Here is a 21,579-nt window from a genome sequence, read left to right as displayed (position 1 = left end):
TAGTTAATTCCTCCAACACAAAAACTCAGAGTCACGTAATTATTGATCTTTGTCATGGACAAGCATGTCACAGACATGTTATTAAGGATCTTGCATGCATAGAGATTCAGCATACATAGTATATTACCTACCCTAGGGCAGTATGGTGAGCTCGTGTTTAGCATATCATCCTCACATTGAAGTGTAGGATTTGTAAAAACTCCCCATGCTTAAGTGGATTTTCTCCAATCTTTGTCATGCTTACCAAAAACATGCATGATGTTTGGTCATTTGAAGACCTTTGAAGAGAAACTTATCATGTGTGTGAATCAGTTTTGGCCCCATTTTTCAATAGACCCAAGATTTTCCAAGACATACAACCTTCTTTGAACAAAACATATCATTACAGACTTATGTTCAACAAATACTGCACAACTTATACTACAGGGTAGCCAGTATAATATCAACAAAGACATTCACAACAGGTGCACTGGCAAAAGCCAAAAATGCGTACACTTGGCTGACCGATTGACTCGGCCAGATTCAGTGTCAAACACTGAATTAAGGCCCGCAGGCTGCAGCATGTTCATGCTTTGTCGGATTGTTTCTGTGGCACGACCAACATCTTAAGCGGTAGACTTAAAGCCCCATAGATATATTCCCATGCCGAAGCTTTCACTGTACACGAGGAAACACACTTATATTAGTTCTTCTGATAAAACTGATGACTTTCAATAATAATGCAATCACTAAACAACACGCAGAATAGGCAGCTTTTTCATTGAAAGGAGTGACTGGAACTGATTTATAACAATGATCTTATAAGGGGGCGTCATCCGACTCCCTGATCCCACGGGAGACGGAGCTGATGTTTTCATTAGACTATAGATTTTTGTATTTTCTATTGATTGTATTACATATTCAAAGGCAAATTTAATGTATCATAATTTCATTTGGACACAATATTACCTAAAAATATTACAAGAACTGGGTTGTAGGAATTCCACTATGGATACTTTTTCCTGAGCTAGAAACACCCCCCCCCCCCCCCCCCCCCACACACACACACACACACGAACACGAACACAAACACGCACACACACACACACACACACACACACACACATCCTTGTTAACCTCCCTCTGCAGGACCCAACTTAGTTTACCGAGTTCTGGGGTCCACCCTTTCTAGTGGTCCAAGAACTATGAAAAAAATCAGGCAAGTCCCAAAAAAAATCTTGTTACTAAAAATCACTTTCAATAAACACAATTTGAAACTTTTTTTTTCATGTCAGTTTTTCAGTCATATCTGGGGCCTGTTTCTAACATTCCGGCTTTGCGGGGTCCACCTTTACACACATGAGATTTTTAGTCAGTTATGGGGATCGCTTTTAATATTTCAACCTTATGAGGTCTACCTATACACACATTATTTTTTTAGCCAGTTATGGAGCTTGCTGTTAAGATTTAAGACTTGTTAGGTCTGCCTTTATAAAGAGGATCTATCAAGTTCAACCCCAACCCTAATCTAACCCAAACATGCATTTGTGTGGACTTAATCATTTGAGAAAACCTAAAAATTGTGTTAGTGTTATTAATACTTTCATCTGGCTAAATATACTAGATATACATTGAAATGTGCATTCTAAAATACATTCTGAAGTCTTTATTCAGATTCTGGTCCATTTTCCTTGGTCACAGTCTTAATATTCTTCAATTTGTTCAGTCATATTGGTACATTTTAAAATATTTAAATTCTGCATTTTAGCTAACTATAAAGTACACAGGATTTACAAGTAATAATTGTCTTGAGTCAAAATTTTAAATGGACACATTACAAATGTAGCCAATGAATAAAGGAACTTATTTAATCTAACATTTACGAACAGGAGAAGTGGAGCATAAAAAAAATCACAAACAAATAGTGAACAAATGGTGAAACAGGACCAGCCATGTGTTTCTATCTCTGTTAAGGGAAGCTGTTTCACTCATATTTTCTCCTCATGGTGGTTATTCTCTTTTTGACAAAGTACTTAACAGCTCGGTGCTTGTGGTTCTGCAGCAATGCATCTCTCGCAGTCAAGCTTACCAGGAACCTGATTTGTCAATATATACTTCCTTGAATGTTTATTTACTGCAGCACATTCCTCTGGGGTCCAGCTTCTTTTCACAACTTTTCCGTTACCTAAGGGCATAGGAAGAGCACTTTTTAGTTTACAACTTAATTAGAACAAAATTGCATAAAGAATACATTCACTTTATGTACAATTATCCGACAATATAATTCAAATGAGATATTTTATAACGTCAACTATCTTTGTCAACAGTGATGAGCCTACAATAGACATAAGTAAATCAGTTAATATCTGAGATATTAATCCGGTCATTTAAGTTGCTAGGTGGTCTTCAGTGTCAGCTGTTTTGATATTAACAAAATTAAAAATAGATGCACAAAAGGGTAACATTAGAATGCCCCCAGTTTTGGTGGTGGGGGAAAGAGGTCTCTCATTTTCTTGACTACTTTTAAGCAGTTTTGCATTTGACCAGAATGTCACTGCTGGTAGATGAAGCAATTCCTGGACCCTACAGAGGTTGCACAGGCAGTCAAACTCCACCATGGCAGCACATTGGGATGCACCATTTCTCTGACAAAACCATTAAGAACAGATACAAGTTGTTGCAAAATCAGGGAAAATAAAAAATAAAAATCAGAGAAAAACTTTTTTCAGACAGTGTTTTACATGTATGGGGAATTTGCTTTGATAACGTGCTACACATGGACAAACAAAGATGATAAAAGTAAATTTGGAAATATATAGTGTGTAAAAAATTAAATGCAAGCTGTATAAGAATGGTATCTGCCTTGGTGTGACAATGTGTGAATTTGCATATTCACTAATAGGTTAATCTAGAGCAATTTTTCTTTCTCTCTTTTGAGGTAAATGTGTCATGTATACATTACCCCTATTTAAAAATAGATGTAAACAAACATCTCACATATAATCAAGGTTAGCAATGACCTGTAACTCACATGAGAAAGGATGGGTCAATTTTCATTTTATGACAAAATTCAAAAGTTTAGACCTTACATGTCTAAGAAAAAAAGTCAAGTGGTGTTTAATATATCTTGCTTGGGTCATCTAAATCTTAGTAAGCAGCATATGTGAGGATAATTAGATACTGATACAGTAGTAACAATTGGGCAATTTAAAAGCAACTGTGATAAAGTTATATATTGAAAAGGATTACTCTAAACTCACCTCCCTTTTTGGCAGACTTTTCATTACTTGGGCCACGAGATGCGGAGGTACAAGAGGTCACTTCTATCACTTCTGGGATCAGCCCATCTGAAATGACGATTTTTAAGTACAGAAAAAAAACACAGTATAGCAATATTCTAAAACAAAAATTAACTGCACCTGTATAAGAATGCTTGGTCAAATTTAATATACTCTTGTTTTGAGCAGATTGATTTGCAGAGGTACAGAGCAGTCCTTTTGGGAATCATTGTCAGTATCATCACTGTCTGAGTAGTCCACTTTGAGAAACTCCTTTGATAATTGATAGCTCTATGGAGGGAATTAAAAGAAATGTGTTGTTAGTTTCTGCAAGATACTCTTATATGCTGTATTAATATAAAGACTAGAATTTCTTTGCTCAAAATAATTAAAATTTCTGTCCAATATCTTAACTGGTAGACGACCGGTGCTGTACACATCCTCTGAAATATGCCAAAACCTTATATCACAGGAAATTTTACATATAAAACATGGAAAAGGCTCCAAAATTTACAACAAAGAAGCCACAAGAAACCATATTTCAGAAATCTGTTATGTGTGTGTGAATGATTGGCTTGGTTGGAATAACCATGACAACCTTAGATCCATACGGAGGGCCCCACAAGTAGCCATCAGAAATCTGTTATGTGTGTGTGAATGATTGGCTTGGTTGGACACCCATGGGCGCATGTTTAAACAATCCATCTATAGGTGTGTGTGCCACTGGTTCGTTTGGGCTCTATGAGGAGAACCACTAAAACCGTGTGATCCAATGGTTGGCTGAATGCTGTTTAAGGTACCTTCTGACTAAAGAACAGCTTTCCAACTAAAAGCTGTAAACTAAGAGAACAAGAAAAGGTCTACAAAGTTTATTTCTTACAACAAAGTCGCACTGAATGTTACCTGTTGGCTGGCATCTTGTTTGATGTTATCATCAGGGTCAGAGTCCTGCCAAGTTCTGGCTGGTTCAGGCAGCGCACCATCAACAGGAGCCTGAGAGCCTGTCACCTGGAATTAAAACCACAAATAACTTACCAACATCATACAGACACCACAAATGACAGACTCAAGACCTGTATAGTTAAATCATGTGAAGTTAGTCCCCGAAACCAAACAAGCTTTTCTAACTAAAGTGTTCCAGTCAGTTCTGGATGTCTAATCAGGTCCTATAACAGCATCTTTATGGATGTAGTGGAGCATCCTTCAGCATGACACTTTAGCCGTTTAGCTGTTGAGGATGTGTGGAACTATAGCTGTAATATAATCAGCATCCATAATGTCCATAACCAAAATATGATCTAAAAACATGAGACAACCTTCGATCCATACGGAGGGCCCCACAAGTAGCCATCAGAAATCTGTTATTATGTGTGTGTGAATGATTGGCTTGGTTGGAATAACCAAGACAACTTTCGATCCATGCGGAGGGCCCCACAAGTAGCCATCAGAAATCTTTTATGTGTGTGTGAATGATTGGCTTGGTTGGACACCCATGGGCGCATGTTTCAACAATCCATCTATAGGTGTGTGTGCCACTGGTTCGTTTGGGCTCTATGAGGAGAACCACTAAAACCGTGTGATCCAATGGTTGGCTGAATGCTGTTTAAGGTACCTTCTGACTAAAGAACAGCTTTCCAACTAAAAGCTGTAAACTAAGAGAACAAGAAAAGGTCTACAAAGTTTATTTCTTACAACAAAGTCTAACTGAATGTTACCTGTTGGCTGGCATCTTGTTTGATGTTATCATCAGGGTCAGAGTCCTGCCAAGTTCTGGCTGGTTCAGGCAGAGCACCGTCAACAGGAGCCTGAGAGCCTGTCACCTGGAATTAAAACCACAAATAACTTACCAACATCATACGGACACCACAAATGACAGACTCAAGACCTGTATAGTTAAATCATGTGAAGTTAGTCCCCAAAACCAAACAAGCTTTTCTAACTAAAGTGTTCCAGTCAGACCTGATGTCTAATCAGGTCCTATAACAGCATCTTTATGGATGTAGTGGAGCATCCTTCAGCATGACACTTTAGCCGTTTAGCTGTTGAGGATGTGTGGAACTATAGCTGTAATATAATCAGCCTCCATAATGTCCATAACCAAAATATGATCTAAAAACATGAGGCAACCTTCGATCCATACGGAGGGCCCCACAAGTAGCCATCAGAAATCTGTTATTGTGTGTGTGTGAATGATTGGCTTGGTTGGAATAACCAAGACAACTTTAGATCCATACGGAGGGCCCCACAAGTAGCCATCAGAAATCTGTTATGTGTGTGTGAATGATTGGCTTGGTTGGACACCCATGGGCGCATGTTTCAACAATCCTTCTATAGGTGTGTGTGCCACTGGTTCGTTTGGGCTCTATGAGGAGAACCACTAAAACCGTGTGATCCAATGGTTGGCTGAGTGCTGTTTAAGGTACCTTCTGACTAAAGAACAGCTTTCCAACTAAAAGCTGTAAACTAAGAGAACAAGAAAAGGTCTACAAAGTTTATTTCTTACAACAAAGTCTAACTGAATGTTACCTGTTGGCTGGCATCTTGTTTGATGTTATCATCAGGGTCAGAGTCCTGCCAAGTTCTGGCTGGTTCAGGCAGCGCACCGTCAACAGGAGCCTGAGAGCCTGTCACCTGGAATTAAAACCACAAATAACTTACCAACATCATACAGACACCACAAATGACAGACTCAAGACCTGTATAGTTAAATCATGTGAAGTTAGTCCCCAAAACCAAACAAGCTTTTCTAACTAAAGTGTTCCAGTCAGTTCTGGATGTCTAATCAGGTCCTATAACAGCATCTTTATGGATGTAGTGGAGCATCCTTGAGCATGACACTTTAGCCGTTTAACTGTTGAGGATGTGTGGAACTATAGCTGTAATATAATCAGCCTCCATAATGTCCATAACCAAAATATGATCTAAAAACATGAGACAACCTTCGATCCATACGGAGGGCCCCACAAGTAGCTATCAGAAATCTGTTATTATGTGTGTGTGAATGATTGGCTTGGTTGGAATAACCAAGACAACTTTAGATCCATACGGAGGGCCCCACAAGTAGCCATCAGAAATCTGTTATTATGTGTGTGTGAATGATTGGCTTGGTTGGAATAACCAAGACAACTTTCAATCCATGCGGAGGGCCCCACAAGTAGCCATCAGAAATCTGTTATGTGTGTGTGAATGATTGGCTTGGTTGGACACCCATGGGCGCATGTTTCAAATATCCATGTATAGGTGTGTGTGCCACTGGTTCGTTTGGGCTCTATGAGGAGAACCACTAAAACCGTGTGATCCAATGGTTGGCTGAATGCTGTTTAAGGTACCTTCTGACTAAAGAACAGCTTTCCAACTAAAAACTGTAAACTAAGAGAACAAGAAAAGGTCTACAAAGTTTATTTCTTACAACAAAGTCTAACTGAATGTTACCTGTTGGCTGGCATCTTGTTTGATGTTATCATCAGGGTCAGAGTCCTGCCAAGTTCTGGCTGGTTCAGGCAGCGCACCGTCAACAGGAGCCTGAGAGCCTGTCACCTGGAATTAAAACCACAAATAACTTACCAACATCATACAGACACCACAAATGACAGACTCGAGACCTGTATAGTTAAATCATGTGAAGTTAGTCCCCAAAACCAAACAAGCTTTTCTAACTAAAGTGTTCCAGTCAGCCCTGATGTCTAATCAGGTCCTATAACAGCATCTTTATGGATGTAGTGGAGCATCCTTCAGCATGACACTTTAGCCGTTTTGCTGTTGAGGATGTGTGGAACTATAGCTGTAATATAATCAGCCTCCATAATGTCCATAACCAAAATATGATCTAAAAACATGAGGCAACCTTTGATCCATACGGAGGGCCCCACAAGTAGCCATCAGAAATCTGTTATTCTGTGTGTTTGAATGATTGGCTTGGTTGGAATAACCAAGACAACTTTAGATCCATACGGAGGGCCCCACAAGTAGCCATCACAAATCTGTTATGTGTGTGTGAATGATTGGCTTGGTTGGATACCCATGGGCGCATGTTTCAACAATCCTTCTATAGGTGTGTGTGCCGCTGGTTCGTTTGGGCTCTATGAGGAGAACCACTAAAACCGTGTGATCCAATGGTTGGCTGAATGCTGTTTAAGGTACCTTCTGACTAAAGAACAGCTTTCCAACTAAAAGCTGTAAACTAAGAGAAAAAGAAAAGGTCTACAAAGTTTATTTCTTACAACAAAGTCTAACTGAATGTTACCTGTTGGCTGGCATCTTGTTTGATGTTATCATCAGGGTCAGAGTCCTGCCAAGTTCTGGCTGGTTCAGGCAGCGCACCGTCAACAGGAGCCTGAGAGCCTGTCACCTGGAATTAAAACCACAAATAACTTACCAACATCATACAGACACCACAAATGACAGACTCGAGACCTGTATAGTTAAATCATGTGAAGTTAGTCCCCAAAACCAAACAAGCTTTTCTAACTAAAGTGTTCCAGTCAGCCCTGATGTCTAATCAGGTCCTATAACAGCATCTTTATGGATGTAGTGGAGCATCCTTCAGCATGACACTTTAGCCGTTTTGCTGTTGAGGATGTGTGGAACTATAGCTGTAATATAATCAGCCTCCATAATGTCCATAACCAAAATATGATCTAAAAACATGAGACAACTTTCGATCCATACGGAGGGCCCCACAAGTAGCCATCAGAAATCTGTTATTGTGTGTGTGTGAATGATTGGCTTGGTTGGAATAACCAAGACAACTTTAGATCCATACGGAGGGCCCCACAAGTAGCCATCAGAAATCTGTTATGTGTGTGTGAATGATTGGCTTGGTTGGACACCCATGGGCGCATGTTTCAACAATCCTTGTATAGGTGTGTGTGTGCCACTGGTTCGTTTGGGCTCTATGAGGAGAACCACTAAAACCATGTGATCCAATGGTTGGCTGAATGCTGTTTAAGGTACCTTCTGACTAAAGAACAGCTTTCCAACTAAAAGCTGTAAACTAAGAGAACAAGAAAAGGTCTACAAAGTTTATTTCTTACAACAAAGTCTAACTGAATGTTACCTGTTGGCTGGCATCTTGTTTGATGTTATCATCAGGGTCAGAATCCTGCCAAGTTCTGGCTGGTTCAGGCAGAGCACCGTCAACAGGAGCCTGAGAGCCTGTCACCTGGAATTAAAACCACAAATAACTTACCAACATCATACAGACACCACAAATGACAGACTCAAGACCTGTATAGTTAAATCATGTGAAGTTAGTCCCCAAAACCAAACAAGCTTTTCTAACTAAAGTGTTCCAGTCAGACCTGATGTCTAATCAGGTCCTATAACAGCATCTTTATGGATGTAGTGGAGCATCCTTCAGCATGACATTTTAGCCGTTTTGCTGTTGAGGATGTGTGGAACTATAGCTGTAATATAATCAGCCTCCATAATGTCCATAACCAAAATATGATCTAAAAACATGAGACAACTTTTGATCCATACGGAGGGCCCCACAAGTAGCCATCAGAAATCTGTTAGTGTGTGTGTGAATGATTGGCTTGGTTGGAATAACCAAGACAACTTTAGATCCATACGGAGGGCCCCACAAGTAGCCATCAGAAATCTGTTATGTGTGTGTGAATGATTGGCTTGGTTGGACACCCATGGGCGCATGTTTCAACAATCCTTCTATAGGTGTGTGTGCCACTGGTTCGTTTGGGCTCTATGAGGAGAACCACTAAAACCGTGTGATCCAATGGTTGGCTGAATGCTGTTTAAGGTACCTTCTGACTAAAGAACAGCTTTCCAACTAAAAGCTGTAAACTAAGAGAACAAGAAAAGGTCTACAAAGTTTATTTCTTACAACAAAGTCTAACTGAATGTTACCTGTTGGCTGGCATCTTGTTTGATGTTATCATCAGGGTCAGAGTCCTGCCAAGTTCTGGCTGGTTCAGGCAGCGCACCGTCAACAGGAGCCTGAGAGCCTGTCACCTGGAATTAAAACCACAAATAACTTACCAACATCATACAGACACCACAAATGACAGACTCGAGACCTGTATAGTTAAATCATGTGAAGTTAGTCCCCAAAACCAAACAAGCTTTTCTAACTAAAGTGTTCCAGTCAGCCCTGATGTCTAATCAGGTCCTATAACAGCATCTTTATGGATGTAGTGGAGCATCCTTCAGCATGACACTTTAGCCGTTTTGCTGTTGAGGATGTGTGGAACTATAGCTGTAATATAATCAGCCTCCATAATGTCCATAACCAAAATATGATCTAAAAACATGAGACAACTTTCGATCCATACGGAGGGCCCCACAAGTAGCCATCAGAAATCTGTTATTGTGTGTGTGTGAATGATTGGCTTGGTTGGAATAACCAAAACAACTTTAGATCCATACGGAGGGCCCCACAAGTAGCCATCAGAAATCTGTTATGTGTGTGTGAATGATTGGCTTGGTTGGACACCCATGGGCGCATGTTTCAACAATCCTTGTTATAGGTGTGTGTGTGCCACTGGTTCGTTTGGGCTCTATGAGGAGAACCACTAAAACCATGTGATCCAATGGTTGGCTGAATGCTGTTTAAGGTACCTTCTGACTAAAGAACAGCTTTCCAACTAAAAGCTGTAAACTAAGAGAACAAGAAAAGGTCTACAAAGTTTATTTCTTACAACAAAGTCTAACTGAATGTTACCTGTTGGCTGGCATCTTGTTTGATGTTATCATCAGGGCCAGAGTCCTTCCAAGTTCTGGCTGGTTCAGGCAGCGCACCGTCAACAGGAGCCTGAGAGCCTGTCACCTGGAATCAAAACCACAAATAACTTACCAACATCATACTGAGAGTAATTCAAATAAAAGAGACAAAAATCTTCCTTTTTTTAATAACAAATTAATATTCCAACTTGCATACTTGATCTTACTGACTTACTTTTTCACGCCATGGCCATTTAGAATCACCATAGTTGTAATCGATTTCAGTTCCCATTTCTATGTTTTTGATGGCAAAAAGGCACAAATGGGGCTCGTCATTTACTATTTTTTTCATGGTGCAGTTTGGAGACTTGTGGTTGTCATTCACTAATCTTCCAAGAGAGCCATCCTCTGTTGATGCATCAATACTAGGAAAGAAAAAACAGAAATCAAACATTTTGTATCATATAACTAGTTTTTTAGTCAAATAAAAGTTGGCTTACAGAAATAAAAACTTGCAACATTTCAAAAGAAAAGTTGAGAGGGAAACAATGTCTTTTTGAACGTCATAGCACTAAATAAAAAAAATTGTTAATGCCACAATCCTGATGTGTTATTGAAATATTGCTTCTGAGTGACTCACTAATTTAGGGTATTTTATTCCAGTCTCTTTCTAGAGTTTATAATTATTGTATAGAAAATATTTGGATATACATACCACCAGTAATGATTCTGCCATTCAAAGTCAAAGAGAAATGTACTCTCCTTTTCAGAGTACTTGCTTGTTTGGCATTTTTCTGCTGACAGAAGTTGACCCCTGTATTCTAAGATGAACTCTCCTTGTTCAAAGTGCTGGGTAGCAAACACACCTCTTCCTGCAAGGACATTTTATATAAAACCATTGGTTATGAGAAAATATTTCTTTAAGATACACCTTTAACCAAATAATTGTGGTGTTATCTTACAATTTTAATACTAAGTTCTCGCTTAGAAACAGAAATACAACAACCAATCTGAATTTGATTGTTTTTTGTGTTGTTTTATAAAATAAATAAATATATACTTAATGGATAAATGGTCTAAAAATGAGTTTATTACCTTTTTGATCATCAATAAATCTTTCCACTAGTCCAGGTTTGTCCTTTGAGGATTAAATGTAAAAGGCTGCTTCATCAGCAGGCTTTTTTCTTGCTTTCCTTTTGGACATTTCTGGCTCTAAAAAATAATTCAAAACATGGCAGAGAGAACTTTAACAAGCACTCTATATTAATTTTAAAAGATTTGTAATCATCCACTGTATAAAGACTGAAGGAATAAGCCTGGCCTGAGAACTAACAGGACAAGAGTGATTAAAGAAAGAATATTTTTCAGAAAATACTGATGTATTAATGAAAATGTTTGTCGGTTTGAAGCTGAGCTTTGTTACTTTTAACTAGTCACAGTTCCAACCAGGTGCTGCATCCAAAGAAAAGTTATTTCAATAGTTTTACCAGTATAATTCGTTATACTTTTCAGGAGCTACCAACTCGTTTTTATTATGTTTGTGTTTGAAAAGTGAACGTAGCATCCTGATTAGCGGTAGCTAATTAGCCAATAAGCTAGTTTCCGGATAGTTTTATTGCGTCAGAATGCTTGTGTTATTTAAAGAAAGCATTCTTACATGATAGAAAACCACCGAGAAATACAGAAGACATGCAGATATATCATAACACTGAGCTTTACCACGTGTTTGACGAGTTTTGAAGTGGTTTCGGCAATTACGGCCAGAGTCCGGTTCTGGGCTTAGCAATTATGAAACATTAGCACATCGAAATCATCCTGAATATAACACGGAGCAATTATACATTCTGTCGTTCGCTTTTACGCCATTGTTTTTAAAACCACTGCAAGCTAAGATGAATAACAAGTTAAAAAGCCGGACTGTCTGAGGGGAAAACGTTACGCCATCCGAGTGACAATATACCGAATCCGAAGCCATAATCATTGCATATAAACCCCTCGGGGTCTGGACAAAAAGCATTTCTACATCAGTTTCTTGTACTTAGTATTTACATGCAGTTGATTTACTCACCGTGTATGTTGTGTTTCGTTATGAGCAGCGTGTCTTCGTCGCGGAGCAGTCTCAGTCTGGCGGCGTCACACGTGGCGAAGTGACGTTAAGCTGGTGGTTTTAGCCGCATGAAGCTAACACATGCAATACCTGCTGATTTAACTAATATGTAAACTGATGGTAAAGAATAAATTACTATTTACTTATACCTTTATTTTTATGTTTAGAACATGAAAAATGCACGAGATGCTGATTTAACTAATATGTAAACTGATGGTAAAGAATAAATTACTATTTATTTATACCTTTATTTTTATGTTTAGAACATGAAAAATGCACGAGACAGTTTTTAAAATAAGCCTAATAGAATGAGCGTATTTTTATAAAGCAAGTGTAATGAATATTAAATAACATAGATAAATTGCAATTGTAATGCAGGAATTTTATGTTTACAGTATTATTTTAGCTGCTATGGTTACTAAAATAATAATTACCTGGTTTAAATCTACAGGAAATAGCATTTTATTTTCTTAATCAACACTCGGATCACGAGGTGCCCTGATTGGTTGAATCACACACACTTCCGGTAGTGTGTATACTTGCAATACCACTTGCCATGGTCGGGGGGCCGCTACTGAGCACACACACTTCACACACACAATTCTCAACATTGCGACCATGAGGGGTAAGTGAAAAAAATTCGTGAGGCATGTTGTTAGAGCATTTCAAGCTGTTTTAGAGTGGTTTCCCGAGTGGGGTCCATGATTTTGGACCCCACAACGACACAGGGCCCCACTTTGTTGGTGGGCTCCCTGTCTTCGGACCCCCCATACTAATAAAAACAAGTACACACACACACACACACACACACACACACACACACACACACACACACACACACATACACACACACACACATACATACACACAACTTTGAGCTCTGATCGGCTCGAGGGAGTCTCAATTTCACCTTTCAACAACTTCCTCATATAGACAGATAATAACGTGAGAATATTCTAAAAAGAAGAAGAAGGGTGAGAAGGAACTGGTTGGTGCAGAAAAAAATAAGATGAGGGAAAAAAATGTAATGTGTGTGTGCGTGTGTGCGTGTGTGCGTGTGTGTGTGTGTGTGTGTGTGTGTGTGTGTGTGTGTGTCTGTGTGTGTGTCTGTGTGTGCATGCGTGCATGATTTATATCTGGCCTTTTCATACATGGGTTGCTTTTGTAAATTAAGAACTTAATAATTATGATTGTAATTATTATTATCATCATCAACAACAACATCAGCTATGAAGGTCACTCGCAGAGACGTGATTGAGAGGATGGGTGACCCCAATCGTGACATGAAGATGTGGTGCTGTTTTTTAAAGAATGACGACGAAGAGGAAGAAGTGCATTTAGTGGGGTAGAGGATGGAAAAGGAAGGCAATGGAACAAAAAACCCCATGACCAGATCACCATCTCAAATTCCTGGCCTGAATTCTGGGCTCAGTGCGTCCCTGTTGCGAATGATTAATGATTATGTACCCACTGCCCAGGGATGAACTGACGACTAGTCAAGGTTTTTACCCAGCCTCTCGCCCAAAGTCCATCGGGATAAGCTCCAGCTCACTTGTCCATAATGACCCCAAGTACATACAATAAAAACTGTCTGGCTGTATCCTTTAGGTGAAGCAGTGTACTTTTCTGAACAAGCCAGAGAAAAGTATGAAAAACTGAAGTGGGCTGATATTTTAAAAATTATTTTGAACAAACATTTAGAAAACAAGACAAAATCACTAATGAGATAAACAGGAAGATGAGGTTGTGAGACACAATGATATGCACCGTAGTTTTGACAGAAGTAAACAATGTGACAAAACAAGAAGATAACAGTAAAAATGAATTGGACATATAGTAACTTGAGATTTTTTTACACTTTAATTTAAAAGAGTGAGGAGAGTGGTCCGTGCAGTGCGTCGCTGGCAAAGTTGATATGTGTCTGGATTATTTCCCTGAGGGAAAGAAATTTGTGGATGTATATGCGCCGTTTAATAATGGTGTCCATATGTGTCCGCAGGGAGTAAAACTGGTTTCATAGTTGATGCTGCCCTATCCATTTTATTAGCACTTTGCTTCTGAGCTGATTCTATTTTCTCAGGGGTCAATGCAGTGGCAAATTGAGAGGTGGTGAACAAACTCACCAGAGTTTAGCAAATGGATTCCTGATGACACTGTATGTCTTCAAAATGCAGCGAGTGTAACACAAGTTTTGACCCAATGAATATGCACAGTATGATTAGTCAAGTTTGTTAACTGTCATATTAACTGTCACGGATAATCATTCGGCTTTGAAATTGATGTGTGTTGATTAACAATCCTGTACAAAACGATTGCTTAGTGCCAGCTCATCTGTCATTACATATGGCAAGATACAAATCACATTCATAATAGACATCATTAGTGCTCATGTTTATTTTTTTCTGAAACACAATCGCATTTGTTACATACAAATAAGCATCTTCATGATAAATAGTTCTTGCACTAAACGATGGGTTAGCTAGCATGCTTCTTCTTGGGAGGTAGTTTTTGAGGCCATAGATATACAACAGCTAGTGTTCGTGTTCATTATAACTCATTGAATTCTTCAGCGAGTTTCACGCGTAATGTATTGTTACAAACATCAGACACAGAGCTATGATACAAGGCACGTGCGTCATTTTATAATCAGGCCTTTAGCAAAAAGACCATCGCAGAACTGCCTCTTCAACACCGCAACACAGCATAGACATCAATACCTGCCTTTGTATTGATGTCTATGCCGGCGGCCGTCTGCCTGAATCGTATGTGTTAGTTTTAGGTTAAAATAACTTATTTAAATCTTGATGATCCCTTGCCATACATTGGTCAGCAGATCCCCTTCCACCCATCAACAGATTATCTGAACTACCGTATTTTCTGGACTATAAGGCACACCTAAAAACCTAAAATTTTCTAAAAACTCAGACAGTGCGCCTTATAGTCCAGTGCGCCTTATATATGGACCAAATTCCTAAATTTAAACTGGCCCAACGCATTGTGTCATGAAATCAATTATTTTGTGATTATAAAGTAATTTGTTGCATCTAAAGTTGAAATAAAAAAGATGAAACAGAGAATGATTTGATTTGGATTAAAAATCTGACATGATGCATTAATGGTGCGTTTTATAGTCCGGTGCGCCTTATATAAGGACACAGTTTTAAAATGGGTCATTCATTGAAGGTGCGCCTTATAGTCCGGAAAATACGGTAGTTATTGTTTTGGTCCAGTTTTAAATCCATATGCATGTGTTGTCCTATTTGCTAGTTAGAGTGAAGCTAATCTGAGCATTCGTATCCATGCTTGCTCCCTTATCCAACAAGTGAACAAATCCCCTTTGATGGCCGTCGTAGCTGTGTGACAGGCTCGCAGTGAAGTAACTAAAGAAAAAATGGCATTGATATTGATATTGTCCAGCTGGGCTTCGTTGACAGAGTTTGGAAAGAATGTAAACATGAAATTGTACATTGTCATTGGCCACTTTTATGTCAAACACCTGCTCTCTACATGAGTATGAAGCGGGGATAAACTCCCCCCACAAGCTGGTATGTAACTGTCAAACAACAAACAACAAAACAGCAGTTGCGGTGACACCACACTATCTCGTCCCGAGTCTACAAAATATAAACTGATTAATAATATGCCAATTGCTCCGAAGTGCGTATCGGAGTGTAGCTCTGTAATGTGATACCAGTCCACATAATAAGGATTGGCACGACTCATTGTGGACAGAAATTTGAAATTGGTACATGTGGCTGGAACATCCTGTTCAGCATGTTAAATCTGCATGAGGCCTGTGGGAAGTAAAGAGTCTTTAATTACCGTTGCATGGATTTAGATGGTGAAGGTTGAATGTTGACTCACAGATTTTGTCTTGGAGTAGCAGGAACACAAAGCCTTATTTCACTGAATCACAAGATTAGGTATAAATTGTGAAATTCCATTTCAGTGTCCTGATCATGTCTGTTGCCTCAAATGTTGAAATTAATCTAATATATCTAATATATAATATTTAATATCTCTGGAGTTCACCATGGTTCTCTGGCCAGGACCTATATAATGTGTGTTGAAAAGAACAGTAGTTACAGTTCTTTTGTTTCATTCTTCAAGTACCGTATTTGCCGGTGTACAGGTCGACTCGGTGTATAAGTCGACCCCCTAAAATTCGACGGAAATTTACGATTTTATGATATATCCTTTGTATAAGTCGAGCTCAATTGTTGCATTATATTAAACTTCAAAATTCAATATGCGAAATTTATTGACGAAATGTGTTCAAATTCCGGGAGGCCGTGCGCATGCGGCTGTTTATAAGCACCGCGGAGGAGATCGCGGCCGGCGAGCTCGCGCACGCCGCCCGGCACCAACGGGAGGCCGGAAATAGCTCCAAGCCGAGCGGATCGGCACTTTATAAGCACCGCGGAGGAGATCGCGGCGCCTCATTCGACTTCCAGCGGCCGGCGAGCTCGCGCACGCCGCCCGGCACCAACGGGAGGCCGGAAATAGCTCCAAGCCGAGCGGATCGGCACTTTATAAGCACCGCGGAGGAGATTGCGGCGCCTCATTGGACTTCCAGCGGCCGGCGAGCTCGCGCACCCGCCCGGCACATCCGGGAGGCCGTGCGCACGAGCCAAGTGGCCGAAAATAGCCCCCGCCGAGCGGATCGGCTGTTTATAAGCACCGCGGAGGAGATCGCGGCGCCTCATTGGACTTCCAGCGGCCGGCGAGCTCGCGCACCCGCCCGGCACATCCGGGAGGCCGTGCGCACGAGCCAAGTGGCCGAAAATAGCCCCCGCCGAGCGGATCGGCTGTTTATAAGCACCGCGGAGGAGATCGCGGCGCCTCATTGGACTTCCAGCGGCCGGCGAGCTTGCGCACGCCGCCCGGTTCAAATTTTCTAAGTGCAACGCACAATGAGATGCATGAGAAATGGCCTTGGTTACCATCACATTTGAAGCGATGAATACGAAGTTAAATTTTATGACTCGGTGTATAAGTCGAGGTCGATTTTTTTCGGTCGATTTTGGATCGAAAAAGGTCGACCAATACACCAGCAAATACGGTAGTTATATTTTCAATAACTATCTAAACCAGGGGTCACTAACATGGTGCTCGTGGACACCAGGTTAAGCACAAAAGAGCTTGGGAGTCTTTTAAAAAGTAAACTTGCCAGTGATAGGACAACAATTTGTATGATGAGCAATGTTGTAGTAGTGATTATAAATGTGAACTGTACGCTGGCAAATATTTAGAAACATATAATCATTCCGTAACAGCCCGCTAATATTTTTTAAAGCACGATAAATAATAATTAAATAGATCAGGCCCTAACAATACCATCAGTGAAGCCCATTTTTGAACATGTTTTTTATTTCAGAAATGCGTATCAAACTAGTGTGTGTGTGTGTGTGTGTGTGTGTGTGTGTGTGTGTGTGTGTGTGTGTGTGTGTGTGTGTGTGTGTGTGCGCGTGTGTCTGTGTGTGTGTGTGTGCGTGTATGAAGTAAATGTTTTTTTTTTTTGCCTATACATGATTCTTGCTCTCACTACAAGATAAAACAAGCTATTTCACCACCAAATTAATTGAGCAAAGTCTTGCTGACAGGTAAAATGAGAGACAGTCAAATATGATTAATTTTCATCTGACCACAGAGGAACACAATAACATGTTTATCAGTGAGAGAGAACTTCTTGGGAATTAATTTATTAGAGATGGTGGGGAGACGCTGAAAACATTTGTGACGAATTAATTTGAGAGGTGGTGGGGAGATGCTGAAAACAGGCTCTTTAGTTTGCATTCCATTTGCAAAATTGCAGGGGTATAAATGTATTTATATTTTCTCAAATGCAATTAAACACTCGAGGCAATTTTCTGTCATCATCTATCTTCATATACGTTTGTGACCGATGCCACTGTCTTCGTTCAAATGAGACAAACATGCTAAAACATTGTTGATGAATGATTATGAGATATGCTAGAAGATAGACATTGTTGTCTTCAGACAGCCAGGCAAGCATGGTTTGTGTCAATGAAAGCTAAGCATGCTACTTTCATGCATGTATGCACAGCGAGAGCAAAAATAGAACACTTAAAGGTAAAAAAAAAAAGTTTTTCTTATATTTTGAACTGTATATGTTGAAAACTCACAAATGTGAACTTGTATGAATGGTGCTATATAAATATAGGTAATTATCATGATAAATTTGCATTTTCAATGAGTGTCATTTTTCATGAAGACACAGATGATGTCCATTACATCTTCTATGAGCCATTACACTGTCTTAAAACGTTTAGAGTTAAGATTTTTTTTTAAATTCAAACTGGTTTATTGGCGCTACTTTATGATTTCTTTGTTTACTCTGCTTATGTTTTCCCCCCACTCACTTTACACTTTATCCTTTCAGAAATATATTTTAGTATGGTGTACTTGGATGTTGTAACAGCACTATACTATACTATACTATACTATACTATACTATACTATACTATACTATACTATACTATACTATATTTATATTTATATTTATATTTATATTTATATTTATTTATACATAATCTTGTGATACTATACGTATATACTATATGGTATACTATATTAATATTCTTAATGATAAACAATAGTTGTAATGCGTTATTATAAGCATCAAAAAAGTCTGCAAATAATCTCATGTTTGTTTTAGAACTTCTCCCCTCTGACCTCCAAGTGTTCGTTAGCAAGCTTCGAAGAAGACTGAAAACGATCCTGATCATCGCGACATCTAAACATGCAGGACAGCGGCTCTCGGTTCGGACACCCCTGTTTCAAAACCCGAATGGCCTAATGAATATTGAATAAAAATGCTACAAATACATCAATTAACGCAAGGAAAGAAAATGTTTGCAAAAAAGTATGACATCATCAAAAACTCTTGTGTGATTCTACAGTATGTAATTTAAGAGCATGGATGGATCCAATCACAAATAATAATGAAAAAATACTGTTTAGTCTCAGGTGGTGTTGAAGTGTCTTATTATAATGAAGTTGTTTACTTCTGCTGATGATATCGTCCAGCTCAATCAGCATGCTTCTAGTTTCTTGTAAATTTAAGACATTTGCCTCCATCTGTCATCAGGAACTGTTCTCCCAGAACAAACTATAATACAGGAGAAGCTTCAAAGGAAAACGTGTTTCACTTGACCTTTCAAAGGTTATTGCTGAGCACAATTCAAGTTGTGAATCAACAACTTGTCCACTTTAGTTCCATTATTTTGAATCCTGGGAAATCCTTTAAATTTGTTACATATGTGCCTCTCAGTACATTGATGATTGGTAGGAAGTGCAAATATTGATGGCCAATTGTCTAACTGACCTATGAGGAAAACAAAAGTGCAATTGCCAGCAATCTTAAGGGGTTTAAAGAGTTAATATAGATTCCACAGTTAGAGTACAGCTATTTAGATGAAATAGCTGAATTTTAATGAAATAGCGTCATTTCACATCACCATCTCCTAACTGTGGGACACTTTGCCAATACTATTAAAACCTGGGCAAGGAATTGACGACAATTGGAATGTTGTGTCTGATTAAAATCAATGTGCGGCACAGACACATTCATATTCACATCAAGCAACTGCAGTGTCATGCACTTTTATGTTTCAGTCACACTGAGGATGCAGCCTCAATGTCCCCTGATAATGTCAGAAAATGTCATTCAGAGGAAAATTAAATGGATTGAAACAGAACTTTAAAAATGTATGGAAACACTTGAACCAGAGAGTGTCTGACTTTTCAAAAGTTACAGGAACACTTGCAGACAATTTGTCTGGTAACTAATTTCTTTGGGCGGCTAGCTATGCATTTCCAGTGATTGAATATCAGAGCTGGCTTTCTGCTCATGTTCCGGGCTCTATGGTTGATGGTAACACAATATTTCATTTAAACCCAAACCTCCTTCGACCTCGTGTTCCATCATTGATAATGTGTCCCAGTGCATGTGCAAGATGTCGCTTTCACCGAAAAGCAAAGGAGAAAATATTGTGACACTTTAATGAAGTCATCACTTAAACGTGTATGGCTTGAAGCAGCACAGTAGCCTAGTAGTTCACCACTTTGTGAAAAAATGCTAGAAGAAATACTTCAGCGGTTTCTTAATGTACAATTTCAGTAATTAAGGGATTTAATTATGTACGAACTATAATAATTAATTAAAAGCAGGCATCATTGTGTCAAATGTATTGCCACGTGGGATCAGGAACGCTACGACTTTGCCGCTACATCTGCAAATGCATATATCAACATCACCCAGGAACGCTGTTGTCTCTGGGTTCATCTGAGATGGACTGAGGCAATTTGGAAAATTGTGCTGTGGTTTGGCAAGTCCACCTTTCAAATTGCTTTTGGAAATCATGGACGTCGTCTCCTCTGGGACAAAAGGATCATCTGGATCATTATCATTGCCAAGTTCAAAAGGTAACATCTGTAAAAAAAATATGGAGGTAGCAACACATGCTACCATGCAAGTAACTTTATTATGAGGGCTCAGGTAACGACCAATAACGGCTCATTTATTACCTAGGTTTGGTCATTTGACATTCGCAAGATGAGCCCTTAGGCACTGGGATGTCAACAGCAAGTGACAAAAAGGCTGCCCCTTGAGACTGATAAAAATTAAATTTTGTTGCCCAACTCAAATTATACAAATGTAAAATCAATACAAATACCATGTTTAGACTAGTGGGGCCACATAAAACATTGTTGTAAAGAAATATTTGACCTGATTTCCCCTTCAAATATGAACTATTGTTCTTATTAAGTACAGTTAGTACTTTGATACAGGTGAGATGATACAGTTGATAGGCAATAATCCATAGAAAACATTTAAGGATTTTATTTAGCATAACAAATTTACACTTTTTAATAGATGATAAACATTAATATTCAAAATGTTAGATGTCTAGAGTCTGTGACTGTGTTTGACTTGGGCCCACAGATGAGTAAATGTATCCTTGGGCATGGACAACAAGAATGTGTCGAAAAGCACTATGATGGCGTTTGGCATGCAGAATCATGCAAAGGTCGTCAAAGTCAGTGAACAGAACTTAAACTTAGACCAAGTCAAGGTCAGAACTTTTTATTTTATGTCTGATAGGTTTCTGTTGGTAGGTTTCTGCTGGTATTATTGCGATAACAGCATCTGCTCTATGCACTAAGCCCATTAAGGCTCGGCGGAGCTTAATGGATGTGTGGACGAAAGTGCATGCAAGGACTGCAAGCAGATGAGAGGGATGAGGAAAAACAAAAATGGGTAAAAATAGAAAAATGGGCAAAAGATACAAATGATGATAAAACATTTACATAGTATGTAAACTTAAAGGGACATTAGAATACTTTTAGGAAGGTCCAGGGACATATTTAAGTTAAACAGGAATTCCTAAAATGTATTTCAAATTCACGCAAACTGAATCCACAACCGCAATATCTAATTTTTAGATCATGCAAATTGGTGTTTGCTTAATGACCCTTAAGGAACTGTATAATGCATGCCTGATGTTTTTCTCT

The 21,579-nt window shown here is 39.1% G+C and overlaps 1 protein-coding gene across 2 annotated transcripts; it reads right to left on the bottom strand.

Annotated features, from left to right (window-relative positions):
• Positions 1-1,630: 1,630 nt before the first annotated feature.
• Positions 1,631-12,891, bottom strand: LOC125994255 (protein starmaker-like). 2 transcript variants are annotated; one of them, XM_049763468.2, is made up of 15 exons: positions 12,004-12,891; positions 11,031-11,147; positions 10,651-10,807; positions 10,171-10,360; positions 9,937-10,041; positions 9,123-9,227; positions 8,314-8,418; positions 7,501-7,605; positions 6,690-6,794; positions 5,784-5,888; positions 4,973-5,077; positions 4,161-4,265; positions 3,399-3,548; positions 3,240-3,326; positions 1,631-2,164 (listed from the first exon to the last, which is right to left on the bottom strand). In XM_049763468.2, the coding sequence occupies exons 4-13, from the start codon at positions 10,285-10,287 to the stop codon at positions 3,423-3,425; spliced, it is 1,083 nt and encodes a 360-aa protein (XP_049619425.1). In that variant the 5' UTR covers positions 10,288-10,360; positions 10,651-10,807; positions 11,031-11,147; positions 12,004-12,891; the 3' UTR covers positions 1,631-2,164; positions 3,240-3,326; positions 3,399-3,422. The 2 variants fall into 2 exon arrangements, with proteins under 2 accessions (XP_049619425.1, XP_068506298.1); XM_068650197.1 differs by having other exon boundaries at positions 3,240-3,548.
• Positions 12,892-21,579: the final 8,688 nt, after the last annotated feature.

This window comes from Syngnathus scovelli, chromosome 3, assembly GCF_024217435.2.
Source record: "Syngnathus scovelli strain Florida chromosome 3, RoL_Ssco_1.2, whole genome shotgun sequence".
In the NCBI taxonomy this organism is placed as follows: Eukaryota; Metazoa; Chordata; class Actinopteri; order Syngnathiformes; family Syngnathidae; genus Syngnathus; species Syngnathus scovelli.
Note: the sequence above shows the minus strand (reverse complement) of the source record. Positions and strands in the feature narration are given on the sequence as shown.